Raw genomic sequence first — 14,482 nt, forward strand, 5'->3', positions numbered from 1 at the left:
TACTTATTCTTATTGGCACCTATGTGTTTCTTGTCCAACAAGAGTTTTGCACAAAGCTCTTTATCCCAGTATGTATCTCCACGGAAACTGAAAATGCTTCTACATATGGAATTGCTCGTTTGTGTATACAGAATTGGTTTTTTACTGTGGCATTGCTTTAAAACATTTTATGGGAAGCAATTCATAAATTGAATGAAATGAACACATTTTAATCCAATCACAGATTAAGTAAGACTTTTACTTTTCTTCAAACATTTGTAAGGGCAGGATTCTAGTTCAAGTTAAACAGGAAGATATACAGAGTATAGCTGTTCAAACAGAATCTACTTCAAGAAAACACACCGTCACAAGTCATTGGACTAGTCTGTACGGTAAGACTCACAACTCTTTATGAACACAACTTCCTCCCTCTGCTGGTGTGAGCTTGTCATTGGCCATAGCACCAGGCCCACACATTTCCAGTTTTAAGAGGTATACAGAAGATAGCATAGGAGATCTCATCCTTCCTAACTTTAAAATACTTCATGGGGACAGAGTGCGCAATACTTATCACAAGTCTTACAATATTACCCTTCCATCATAATGCACTTTTGAGACATGTAACTTGTATATATGTATCTTTGGATGAGCTCCAAAAATGCTACAAAAGGTTCTCAGGAGGTTTTAGAAAGAAGAAGCAAAAAGATTATCTACAACTCTCTGAAATAAGTTAAGATCTGTTACAAAAGGAGGGGCACAGCTAGAGTCGGTATTGCTTAATACTTCCTGAATGCCAAAACACTCCCCCCGCCCCTATCCATTGATGCGGTAGTTCAAATGGATTTCTGGCTTGATGTCACAGACTAAGTTGAGCAGGCTAGTCAGCACCTCCTCCCTGTTCTTCTGGAAGTTGTTCTGGAGAATGGTCATCTTCTCCTGAGTCTCCTTTTCCACCTCAGTGGTGGAACTGCCATGGGAACCAAGAGCCTGAGGCAACAAGGGGGAAAAATGTTTATTCAACAAGCTGTAATGCCGAAAAGTACATTTCATACCAGAAGGAATTCCATGTCTTTTCTAGGATTCTTCAGTGCCTTGGTCCAGAACAATTCTATGCATATCTACTTAAAACCCACTGATCTCAGTAGCTTTGCGTATGTGGCCCTCCAGGCTAGGGTGGGGACTTTCAGTCCTCCAGATGCTGCTGAATTGCAACTGCTTTCAACCACAGCAAGCATGGCTAGAGGGCCAAAGTTCAGAATGTCCCAGGTTCAGTCCCTGAATTCCCAAGTTAGGTATGGCAAAAACTCCCTGTCTGAAACCCTAGGGAGGCAATGCCAGTCAGTATAGACAAGTCTGGGCTAGAGGGACTAGTGGTCAAGCTTCATAGGCTGCCTGAAACATGCCCTTCCTGTAATACCGTGGTACCCCCGGTTGCGGACAGGATCTGTTCCGGAGGTCCGGCTGGATCCCAAGCTTTTTGCAACCCGAGAGACCGCTTCTGTGCACACACGCACGGCGGTAGAGCACTTCTATGCATGTGTGCGTGGCAAAAACCCGGAAATATACTTCCGGGTTTGCTGCTTACGTATCCCGAAGTTTACGTAACCAGAGGGATACGTAAGCGGATGTACGACTGTATAATGAAAGGAGAGAAGTTACCCAAAGTAAAAAAAAAATACAAAACATAAGAGTTGTAATTTTAAACATGTTGGTACAAATGACTGGAAAATCCATATTCTGAGCAAGTACTGTACTGAACTTCAACTGCTGTTGACAGCATTTTAAAAATAATGCTGCAAGAGAATGGTGAGAGAAAGTGACCTAGCACAGGTCCTTTTTACTATTAATCAGTTGCAAAGAGGGACTCCCGACTAGTACATGTTCTCAACCTTGCAGCAAACACAATTCTCCTTTTCTGTGAAACTGTTAAGTTACAAGGAACATGCTCTCATTTCCATCTAGAAGCCCTAACTTAAAAATCAAAAATTAGAAAGGTGTATAAATACTCTATGTATATGTGTGTGAGTGCATGCCAGTTTAGCTTTCTAGGCTGGAGTTGAATGGGGGTCTGAAGAAGAGTGTATCATAGAACTGGGAGGAAAGGCAGCCAGAATGATCAGATGGTTAGAATAACTTTTTAAGCTTAGGGGATGAATTGACAGGGGGGAAGAGACAGAAAATGTAAGTTGAATAACACACGGTGTGAAGGAAAGTGGCTTCCCTGCAAAATTCCATTCACCCCAAAAAACCTTAGGGCCAAAAATTGGGCAGGATGGAGAAAAGAAATTCAAATTCCACTGCTTTAAGATACAGCAAAGGCCACTGTCTTCAGAAAGAAGTTAGGACATATCCACTGAGTGAAGAGCGGTCTAGATTGTTGGGATGATGACCCTGTGCCCTTCAGATGTTGCTGGATTACAACTCATTATCAGCCAGGGAGATGAAATCCTAACAGCATCTGCAGGGCCACAGGGTCTTAATCTCTGCACCAATAACTGCTGTTAAATCAGTTTTATCCCAGACTTCCAAGAATCACCACAGGGGCAGGTAGCAAATCTGAGCAGAGAAGAGCAGAGAGGAGTGAAAAGAAAATCTTAGCTAGTATGGAAATCTAACCAACCGCTGCTTCCTTGGCTTTGAAATCCTTCTCCCTCTGCAGGCGGTACTGCTCAATTTCAGCTTGAGCTTCTTCTTTCGCTTGTTTCAACCTCCGGTTCTTTCCTTTTTATGGGGGGAAGGGGGAGAAAAAAAGAGAAACAGGAGTGCTCAGATATCGGAGCAGTTAAGAACTGTAAACTGATTCAGTTAAGTTGCTCTGCTGTTTTCAGATTTTAGCAGGTGGTGCAACCACCTATTAAAGAAGTCAAGGGCTATTTATTATTTACTTTCCTCCAGAAAGCACAAGGTGGTCTGCATGGTTGTCCTCCTCCTCATTTTATGCTTGCAACAACCCTGCAAGGTGGGTTAGGCTGGGAGGAATGACAGGCCTGTGACAAGTCTGTCCAGTGGCTGACTGGGGTTTGAACTCTGGTCTCCCAGATCCAGCACACTCTAACCACCACACCATACAGGCAAAAGTGAAGTACTTATTTGAATGCTGTGGAGCTGTGACGTCGATTCAGACACACTTATAGCCCCAAAAGGTTGATTCACCCTGACATAACATGTGTGTATGTCTCTTGCTACAGTTATGTACACTGTGTGTGCAATCTTTAGAATGCCACAGGTAGCCTTGATAACCTAAAGCATGCATTCATGGGTAAAGAATATAGGGCAGTCACATTACAGGGCAGTGATGATATTCACTGTGTACAAACCAGGAAGATAACTTCAGTATGGCCTACATAGAATTACCTTTGAAGACAGTTTGGAAACTGCAACCGGTCAAGAATGCAGCTGCTAGGATGTTAACGAGAGATGGTACCTTGGAACACACAACACTGATATACCATCTACACAGGTTACCATTTTTGTTTCCATATTCAATCAATCCAAAATACTGGTTTTGAGCTTGCGTGATCCAGAAAATAATTTTCAGTAGTGGTGTCCCACCTCTGGAGCTCTCTGCCTAGGAAAGCTTGTTTGGCAGTCCCATCTCTTGTATTTTGGGCACCATGCAAAGACTTTTTTTCAATTCATTCTAGCTTTTCACAAAGCTTAGTTTACCAAATAGCATTAAACTGTATTACAGACTCACAGAATTGTAGAGTTGGAAGGGACCCCAAGGGTCATCTAGTCCAACCCCCTGCAATGCACAACAGGAGGAGGAGGAAAGGAAATTCTATGCAGACTGCCAAACAAGTAGGGTGCTAGATGTGAGTTTCCTAAGGAAAGGCCTCGGGCTTCACACCTCAGCCCCCCTCTACCTCTGCAGCTTTGGGGCAGCCACGGTTGGCTGCTGGGTTCCCCCACTCTGGAAGTAACTGGCCCCAGACACCAGTGTGTGTTTTTTGGGGAGGGTGGCAGAAGGGGAGATCTGCACTTCACACACCCAGGGTCTAGAAAGATCCACCGTGAAGTTGTCTTGTACAGTTGTTAATTTCTCCTCCCTCATAAGCCCTAGAACATATTTATGGGGCATGCAGGGAGGGGAATTTCCAACGCACAGCCAAAAGTGCTTGTGCTAGCAGAATTGTTTAGCTGTGTAACATTTCCTCACACTTTTGTACACTTGGTTTGCTGCATTGAATATTCTGTCTCCTCCTAGAAGGGCACGATACAGATACGCAAAATATATAGCTGAACTTGCAATACATGTCAAGAAACTTGGAACATGACACTTGTAGGCCAGCCCCATGATGTGTGAACCCAACTAAGTTTTTGAACATTTGGGGCTGACTGGAAGCGACATCTTTAATCAAGGCTTGGGATTTGTCACAGTTTCCAACATGCAGATTAACCAGACACTTGCTTGTTACACTGTCTTTCGGGCACATGACATGCTTCCACTGGTCTGACAAGCCAGCAAGTTCCTTCCTCCAAGCAGTCATGTTGGGAAAGATTCCAGGTATTTCCACACGGAAAAATAGTATATAAAAAAGTGGATTAATTCAAATAAAGTAATTTTAGTTGAGCAGAAGGCTCCCGATTCCCAATAGACAAGACACTACAGCATATTACGTTTCTAGTCCAAGTCCCTAAGTGCATGCCAAGCTTTTGTTCAATCATTGAAGGATTACACAGCACATGACTTTGCAGACCATCTGCCCACCACAAACAACTGGCAATCTGCAGGCTAAAATTTGTTTGCACTGAGTAAACTAGCTTATGCAAAAGATTGCCCAATGCATCCAAAAGTGGAAGCTGCGCTTGGAGCCAAAAGCAAGCCCCAGCCCAAACTTGATAACCTTTTCTTCCTGACTTTATTGTTGCTTCACTCCTGTGCTACTGTTCTACTAAGATTAGCCAAATGTTCTGCAGAGACCCTAAAAAGCATGCATACATACACCAAGTTCCCCTGTGTCACACCAGTTCTACCTGCAGTGTTTGGGCTCCTTCAGTAAACAGGTCCTCCACTCTGCCATCCTGGACTTTGCTGTAAAATAGGGTTGCCATACACCTAGAATTTCATGAGCATATCCAAAACAATGCAGTCGGAAGCAGTGACCGGGAAGAAATTGCTAAAAATTGCAGAAACTGCTTAAAATGTCCAGGAAAATGGCATCTGATGTCAACCTTTTGGGGCTATTTTCATATTTTAGTAAGGGGCACAACCACCTATGAAAGAAGTCAAGGGCTATTACTATTTACTTATTGCACCTCTACCTTTTCTCCAGAGAGCTCAAGGTTGCCTCCTCCTCATTTGCCCAAACAACTGTCTGGATTTTCACTGTTTGAAATATGGCAGCCCTATGTAAGAGACCACAGCCAGGCATCTCCAAAATGCACACAACCACACCTCTTCTACTGAAGACTCGGCCTTTTTAAATGTTGTAATTGTAGCCCATTTTCTCTCTTATAAACATACATTCTTCAGTAACCCCAATCCATCCTTTTCCTTCCCCACAGGACCCACCAAAACCTACCTAACACATCAGCACTTTTTCAAACACAGATGTCTAAATAAGGATGAAATTATGTAGCAAAGAGATAACGCTTAAAAAAACCCCCTTCCTTTTTAACATGGAAGGAAACTATTTAGGGGGAACCAACAAAACCAGAAAACAGAAACACTTTCCCCCTCCTGTTTTCACTGGTAGGGGTGGAGTGGGACAGAAGAAAAGTGAAGAGGGAAAAGGCACATAAGGAAGCATAGGGCTGGAGGGGACAAATGTGTAAGAAAGCAAAGGGGCGACGGAAGCATTGGGGAGACTTCGTGGGTAAGGAGGAGGAAATGGGGGACATAACGAGGCAGGGGAAACACAGACATGAGAGAGCCACAGAAACATGGACACAGAAAAGAGGAGAAGGAAATTTTTATTTCTTTTTAACTCCCAAGTAAATAACCCTAGTCTACACATACTAAGCTGTGATCTCGCATAAGGTTTACCTGGGTGGTGCCACAGGTCTGGCAGCATCCCAGAGCCCTTGCACCGCCCTCCAAAAGTCAGACAAAATGGCCGAACCAGTAATCTTTCATAAAATGGTGCCTTTGCGAGGTTGACGCCCCAAGTGGATTTTCTCAATTATGCGCCAACTCAGCTCAGCGCCGGTGCAGAGAAACTGCTAGTAGCGCTCAGGCTCTGGGAAGGAAAATTCAGGGTTCTGGCAGGGTCCTAGAGCCCTTCCCTATTTCTGAAAGCTGGGCAATTAATAGGCTTCTGGTGCCTGAGCTCTAGCAGCATCCCACTGCCCAACCAGTCAGACAAAATGGACGGACTTTGTAATCTTTCATAAAATGGCGCCTGTGTGAAGCCAGTATCTGGTGCCCCCACATAGATCTTATCAATTATGGATCTTATTAATTTTGAACCACCTCTGCCCTGTGCAGGAGAACTGCCGGGACTGCTCTGGGAAGAAAGCCCCAGGGCTCTGGTGGGGTCCTAGAGCCCTTCACTCCTTTCCAAACCAGGTAAGCACTAATTAGGCTTCCAGCTTATGAGTATTCTACATAAACATAGTTTAAAAATGAAAAGGGCTGCAACTAGGGTTGGGCGATGCCTGGTTTTCAGCATCACGATATGTCACCAGCTAAACATCATGATATACTGATATATCACAATGTCTGAAATAAGGATGGAACTATGTACAAGCAATGACCAATGCACGTGTTTCTGGTTGATGCATGATTGCGCATACTGTGAAATCTAGAAGTAATCCAAAAAGTCGTTAAATGGGGACACTTTACGGGGGCTCCACTGATGCGTGGGGGTCCAGAATGTAACCCCTGCACAAAAAGAGGACTGCCTGAAGAGGCAAACAGGGTAAGGTCCTAGCAACTGCTACTACTTAGAGGTCCAAAACTTACAAAAAAAGTTTTTACCTTTAATATATTGTTGCAACTGTTATTTTATAGTACATTTAGCACATTTTCTCAAATGTTAATGCTGTAGGAATAAGTAGCAGAAATACCAAAGGGATACAGAAGGGAAGAAGCGAGGAAAGAGGCTTAAACAAGAGGGCAAAGTTTATTTTTATGTTTTTAAAACTCAGAAGTAATTTACCGCCATTTATTTTTCGATGCTCCCAGCAATAGCTTCCAAGCGAGCCCATTTGAGGGCAGCAACCCTTCAAAAGGGGTTCCCAGCAAGAAGCCTGGAGCCAGTTTGGACCAGCGTATTCCTCAACCACCTACCAACCTGGCACCTGTACTTAAAACAAGCAGTTTATGGAGTCTATATTACTGAGGAAAGTTGCCAGGACTTTCTTCAGTGCTTGCTCTTGTGGTCTGCTGTCCCTTGCAGGGAAGAGAAGAGGCAGCAGAGCAACAGGGGTGGCAAGAATCATGAGAGAAGTGATGACCAGCTTCAGTTTTCCCCACATTGTGATTTTGTAATTACTGTGCGTACACATTGTGATTTGTGATATATGTTTCATAATGTTTATTATGAAACCATTACCACAATGTGGACTTCAAACAGATTCTGGGAGATCTGATCTGAGAAAGTATTTTGTAGAACCTCTGTTGCTCACAATGACCAGAGCCAACTATACTTAAGGAAGCTTCATCATATGATCTCCTTCCAAGCCACACTATTCTCATGTGTCCCAGCAACCTAAGCTACCTCTCAGCACAACAAAGAAACAGTTACCTCACCTCACCCTTCCTTTAAGTCCCAAGCCACCTCACAGATATGCTTTGGGCCTCCCCTTGTCATTTTATCCTTGCACACTGCTGCATAAATACAAATGTTAGACCCCTTAAACATAGGCTATTCATTGCTAACCCTTTCAACCTTGAAACAATAAGTTCTTTTCTCTGCTATTTTCACTACTGGGCTTTCCATACATCCACTGTAAAGTTGCAGCCTTGCCTCCACTGAGGGAGCGATGACAGTTCTTACTGACAGCAGATCCCAGCTTCAATCCCTGCCATTTCAGATCCTCTGCCAAAAACTCTGGAGAGCTGCTTGCAGCCAGTGAGGCAATACTGACTTAGACCAATAACATTATAAAAACTTTGCTGGTCACCATAATTTGCTTACTTACAGTACTAGCTGTGGAAGAAGGAAAGCCTGTGCCTCAGCTCCATCACACCTCTGCCTGCCTGCCTTTTCATGCTGACCACAGAGCATGGGGTTTTCCCTCCTCCATGGCTAGCAAGGAAATAGGCTAGTATTCTCTTAATAGGCTGGTAATAAAAATACTGAAGGTTAGCAAATTATGAGCTTATCTGCAAAATATTGGGGAATAATAAGTCTTGCCTTGCCATCCAGAACTGTTGTCAGGATAACAACTTTTATGCAACATAACATAATGAGAATTAGGTAAACAAAAATTCCTGAAAAGTTTGAGTGAACTGAAAAGTGTCTTTGCATTGTGCCAAAAATATAGGAGGTGCCAGACAAGCTTTGCTGAGCAGAGAGTTCCAAACGTAGGACACCACAGCTGAAAATTATTTTTCGGCTCACACAGTCAAAACCAGCACTTTGGACTGATAACCATGATAATTTGATTCAGTGTCAGCCATTTGTTCAGTGCTTTAGAATAGTTGTCTCAGCCTGCATTTTTAAATTCCTGTCCATGAATAAATACGAATGAACAAGCATAAACACAAATATTTAAAGCGAATAAATAAAAATAACGAAATGAGAATAAATACGAATACATTAATGAATAAATTAACGAAATACGAATAAGTAAACAGAAACACATCATTTAAGAATGGGTAAAGAAATATGAAGTAATAAAGAATAATTGAATAAATGACAACAAACGCAAATAAATATTTAAAAACAAATACAAATGAGTGAGTGAATAAATAAAAATGAATAAAACTGCATCCAGAGTACTAAGCCACCCGCGCCTCCTACTCCCGGCCCACCCACTCACTCTTCCGGGCCTCGGCCACCTTCTCGGCTGCCCTCTTCTCGGCCTGCAGCAGCTGCTGGATGCCCTGCGACTGGCTGGCCATGGCGGTGCGGCGGTCGGCTCGGCTAGCGGCGGTCGCGGCGCTCTCCGGCAGCTCCTGCCGGCAGCTCTACTGGCTCAGGTCGGCTCTCCCTCTTCACGACCAGGCCGCTGCCGCCCCTCTCGCAACTCCCCTCAGGCAAGGACCGGCACGGACACCAGCCAGCGACGCGGGTCACCTGACGGGGAAGTCAGCGGAAGGGGTCGTGCCAGGATTTAGTTCCTCAAAAAAACAAAAAGAAAAAAACCAGGGAGGGATTGGCCAGTGTTGTTCATCCTCGTTTCCGGCGCGCGTTGACGTCACCACCGGCGCGACCTGGCAAGCGCTGCGACGCTCTAGCCGCCACGTCGTGAGGAGCTGTGCACCCAGCCACCTTCAACTGAAAGCGACGTCAATTTTTTTTCTTTACGCGCCCCTTCGAACCGAGAATTAAAATTAACAGGAGAAGCTTCTTTGACGAAGAAGCCGCCCAAGCAAGAAAGCCGGGTTTCAATTATCTCTGCGCTCTATGGTTTTCCTTCTCCATGTTGTCACGTGGCATCTCACGCATCACCCGCGAAAGTCCTCACTGCGCACGCTCGAGTTTTAGTCTTTTAAACCCCGCCTCCCGGCGTTGCGCGCGCCAACCTGCCGTTCCCTTGCCGCCGGCTTTGCCTCTCGCTTGTGGGCGGCGCTTACTGCTGTTGCTCCTCCCTCTTTGTTATGCTACTGTATACCTTCACCACACGCACACAGATCAAAACATTGCTCGACTGCAGTGCGCAGGCGCGAGTGTCTGTCCTTCCCCTCCTCCACCCTCTGCCAGGCATTAAAAATACTCAGCTGTCTCACGTGAGGAGATAACAAATGGTGCTCAGCCCACAGGACTTTGCTACAGCGCATTTCACCTCCTGGTTACAGCGTCTTGGCTTCCACGTTAGGATCAAGCGGTGTTTACATAGAAATAAATACACTAACATATATGTTCCAGATGATTATATGTACAGGGTGTCTGTTCCAGATTCAGTGTAGTAATTCAGAAGAGAGATTTTGATGAACGAGGAAACGCATTTATCTATCTATCTATTTCATGAAATTCATATGCTGCTTTATTGTTAAAACAAAACAAAAAAGCCTTAAAAATGGGTGGCCCCATTAATGAAATACCCTCCCTAGGCAAGTGAGAGAGGTGCTAGGGTCAAAACTATGCTATACAACACAATATTTAATTATTGCTTTATGATTTGTTTTCTTCTACACTTTAAAAAAAATAGAAATTTGATTGCTTTATATAGGTGCAAAATCGGTATAAGAATGCTTCATTGGTGTTTAATACAGCAGCAATCACAAAAACAAGAAACCATGTATTCAGTTCAAGTTTTCCTTAAGAATGGACCCATTTCAATTAATGTATCTAAGTTACTCATGTCCATTAATTTTTGATGTGGCTACTCTGAGTAGAACTTAGCCAGATACAACCCTAAAAGAAGACCCTCCAAGTGTCCCTATTTTCCAGGGACATCCCTGATTTAGAGAAGCTTAGGATGTCTCATTTCATGGGAGAAATGTTGGAGGGTATGGAGTTATTTGACTCCCAAGGTGTCTGAAGGCAATCCTATATAGGGAAGTGTTGTTGTTTAACGTTTAACGTTTTATTATGTTTTTGTATATGTTGGAAGCTGGCCAGAGTGGCTGGGGCAATCCAGTAAGATGTGTGGGGCATAAATAGTAAAATTATCATATGGAATGTGACGTCCCTATTTTCATTAGAGAAATATTGGAGGATATGTAAAAGTGTATTGCTTGTTCATTGAACTGCTTCCAACCCTATATATGGTTGAAAACTTTCTTGCGTCTTATTGCACCAGTACATAGCAAAACTTCCATTTTTCAATAAATAAATTATCTGCTTGTCTTCCATCCTTCACTCTTACAATATGAGTTGATTTTACCATATCGGCCAATTCCCATAATCTTACTATCCCATCTTCTAATGCAGGAATACATTTTCCTCAAACATAGTGGATTGTAATACAAGCCGCTGTTACCAAATTTATTTTTAATTTTGTGTCTACTCGTTAAACCGTATCCAAATAATATAGCTAATGTTCTATTGGAAATTCATAGCCTATTGTAAGTTTAATTTCATTTATTACAATTGTCTAAAATATTGATCTCTTCAAACACAACCAGAAAGCAGTCACATACCACTTTTAAAAGTCATGGTTTCCCACTAAGAATCCTGGGAAATGCAGTGTGTAAAAAGTGCTGAGAGTTGTTAGAGGAGACCCCTAGTTTCCACAGAGAGCTACAGATTTCAGAGTGGTTTAACAATCCATCTGCACAGGGAACTATGAAAATGTAGCTGGAGGCAGAATAGAGGTCACTTAAACTCTCATCTCCCTCAACAAACTATAGAGCTCTCAGGATTCTTGGGGGGGGGGGGGGGAGCCATAGCTGGATGTAGCCTAAACCATGCTGGTGTTAAATGCCTGCGAGATACTAATTTGTAAATAGTGCAATTCCATACATGTCTGCTCTGAAGTTCACCTCCCCACCCCCCTTGGGAAAACTATAGGGAAACTCAACACCAGGGGTCAGCAAGGTTTATCTTGCCTGGGCTGGATTGGTCCCACAGAGATTCCTCCATGGAACAGATTGCGCACATGCGCAGAAGCGATTTCAGGCGCCGCAGAAGTGAGTCCCCGTGCTGCGCTACGCTGGTTTAGCGCAGTACACAAGCGGACAGCTCAGTTCGGAGGCGACTCGTAAGCCCGTCAAACAACCTCTGTGGGCCGCTTCCAGCCCATGGGCCTTAGGTTGCTGACCCCTGCTCAACACTCACCCCTATGGGCCTGGGATTCCCAGTTTTGTGTAAGCTTTCTCTATTGAGTGTCCACCAAAGAGCAGTTAAAACCAGGGGAGAAAGAAACGTGTGCCAGGGAGGCCGTGGTCCCAGGCACACATTTTTTGTGGGGTGTGTGTGAACCAAACGCCCCCACACAGGCAACCACAGTGAGGCCCAGCCTGGTGCTCCTATCCACCTGCCTAGAGCTATGTCAGTGGGCTGGGCTTCTGTGCGGGTGGGTAGGCAGCTTAAGGAGGCCTTGCTTTGCTCTGGTGGGAGTGGGGTCCCTTAATGATGCAACTTCAGTGGCACCGGAGGGACTGGTGCCCCCCGCCCGGTGTGTGCACACACGTGCACCCTGCCCGGCACGCACACATGTGCCCGCCCTGAGCACTGACAACCGACACTACGCTGCTGGTTTAAACATAAGTACAGTGGTGCCTCAGGTTAAGTACTTAATTCATTCCTGAGGTCCGTTCTTAACCTGAAATTGTTCTTAACCTGAAGCACCACTTTAGCTAATGGGGCCTCCTGCTGCCGCCGCGCCACCGCTGCATGATTTCTGTTCTCATCCTGAAGCAAAGTTCTTAACCTGAGGTACTATTTCTGGGTTAGCAGAGTCTGTAACCTGAAACGTATGTAACCTGAAGCGTCTGTAACCCAAGGTACCACTGTAATTATAACAGGTACTGCAGTGTGAAAGGAACATTAGAAAATGGAACAGAAGCACTGGCATTATATTGGGAAAACTAATACAGTGGTACCTCGGGTTAAGTACTTAATTCGTTCTGGAGGCCCGTTCTTAAGCTGAAACTGTTCTTAACCTGAGGTACCACTTTAGCTAATGGGGTCTCCCGCTGCCGCTGCGCCGCCACCACACAATTTCTGTTCTCATCCTGAAGCAAAGTTCTTAACCTGAGGTACTATTTCTGGGTTAGCAGAGTCTGTAACCTGAAGCATATGTAACCTGAAGTGTATGTAACCCTAGGTACCACTGTACTCAGCTGAAAAAGCAAAAACTGCAAACAGTACACAGAACACTTTTAAATACTAAACCTGAGGACTGAAGGTCGTAATTCTGCTGAAGTTCAAGAACAACAGATGAAGCAGAAATATTGTCTGTGTGAGACATTACAACACATGGTCCACAACCCCCGGCGTTTAATGCTAGATTATATTGCAGCTGCAAAGTGTGCTAACAGCTTGTTAGAAATGACCCCATTTACACAGAGAGCCAACATGCTCTCTTTGCTAATCAGATTGCAGAGGATTTCGTATGTAGCACATCAGATTCAGCTCCAGCCTGAAGAAGCTGGAGAAGGGCACTGAGCGACCTAATGAAGGTGTCTCCCCCCCCCCCGTTTTTTTTAATGCACTTTGGGTGCCTTTTGCGGAACATTTGAGCTGTGTACTGACATCGAGAGCACATGTACTTCCCTGTGGTGGGTGGGAATTATAGAAATTCTCTCTCTGCACAAGATAGTGAATGGAAAGGGTAATTTGGTGAGAAGAAAAATATTGGGAGCAGTATAATCAGTGCCTCCCCTCCCCCCACACAAAATGTTAAAATGTGCCACTTACTGTAATAACTTCATGGTGAGTACTGGAATATACACAAATTTTTATTCACAAAATTGTATAAAACATGTAACTTTTTTTAAAAAAAAAACTTCTAATTAGTAGCCACATTAATCAGAATGGGGGAGGAGAGAGGAGGTTACTGGCAACCCCCCCAAAAATCCACATTATTATGGTATCTAACAGTCAATAACAAGCATGGTGGACATCGCTATGGAGGGAGCTTTGTAACTTTGGTGCTACTGTAGTGAATGCCCTGTCCCGCATCAACACCCATTCATGCGACCCTCTCTGGCCTCCATTCAAGCAAGCGAGAAGCATTATTGGAGTTCAAGAGACATATTCCAGACAGGCAAAAGCGTTCAAGGCTGGTGCACAAGTAGGGCCAGTGAGAGATGTGGTCTTGCTCAGGAGGAGGTGTAGCCTGGCAAGAGTCCCAAGGGCTACACAAAGTAGCCCCAAAGCCCACGTTTAGTTCCCAGACTTTAGGTTCTGAACCCCTGATTCAGTGCTTTAAAGGTTAAAAGCAGCACTTTACTGTTGGATCTGGACTGATGAGCAAGATAATAATGCACAAATTGTTAAGAGAGTTGAGGAACACCAGTGGGAGCAAAACAGCAGAAGTGAATGGGCACCCTCATTCATATTTCCTGACTGAGGCCAAGGGTGTTTAGTAATCTAGGTTTGGTCAGAATAGACCCATTTAAATGAATGGACCTAAGTTAGTTGTTTCCATTAGCTCCACCGGTTCTAGTCTGACTAGAACTGGCACTCAATGCAGCCTATTCATTCAATGGTTATGAGAGAAGTGTGTAATGGGATAGGACAACTTGCTCTCTAAAGGTTATATTAGGGCCTGATTAAGAAGTTGGAATCTACAGTTTGGTGATGTTGACCTTCTTAAATATATCTCATTATTACTAACTTGGATAGATGCTTCCCCTCAAATCACAAACATTGAATTGAGGCAACAACTGACTTGTTCCAAGTAAAAACAACCCAGAATTTCACTCTAGGCAGCAAAAACACAATGCCAAATGCAACCCAGTAATACAGCAGCCACTTTCTCCCCACACTTTGCTTGAAAA

At 44.1% G+C, this 14,482-nt stretch overlaps 1 protein-coding gene across 1 annotated transcript; it reads right to left on the reverse strand.

The window, feature by feature from the left end:
* Positions 1-217: 217 nt before the first annotated feature.
* On the reverse strand, positions 218-9,669 carry ATP6V1G1 (ATPase H+ transporting V1 subunit G1). The gene is made up of 3 exons (XM_083423217.1): positions 8,911-9,669; positions 2,600-2,700; positions 218-966 (listed from the first exon to the last, which is right to left on the reverse strand). The coding sequence occupies exons 1-3, from the start codon at positions 8,990-8,992 to the stop codon at positions 793-795; spliced, it is 357 nt and encodes a 118-aa protein (XP_083279343.1). The 5' UTR covers positions 8,993-9,669; the 3' UTR covers positions 218-792.
* Positions 9,670-14,482: the final 4,813 nt, after the last annotated feature.

Source organism: Podarcis tiliguerta (assembly GCF_965153285.1).
Source record: "Podarcis tiliguerta genome assembly, chromosome: Z".
Taxonomy (NCBI): domain Eukaryota; kingdom Metazoa; phylum Chordata; class Lepidosauria; order Squamata; family Lacertidae; genus Podarcis; species Podarcis tiliguerta.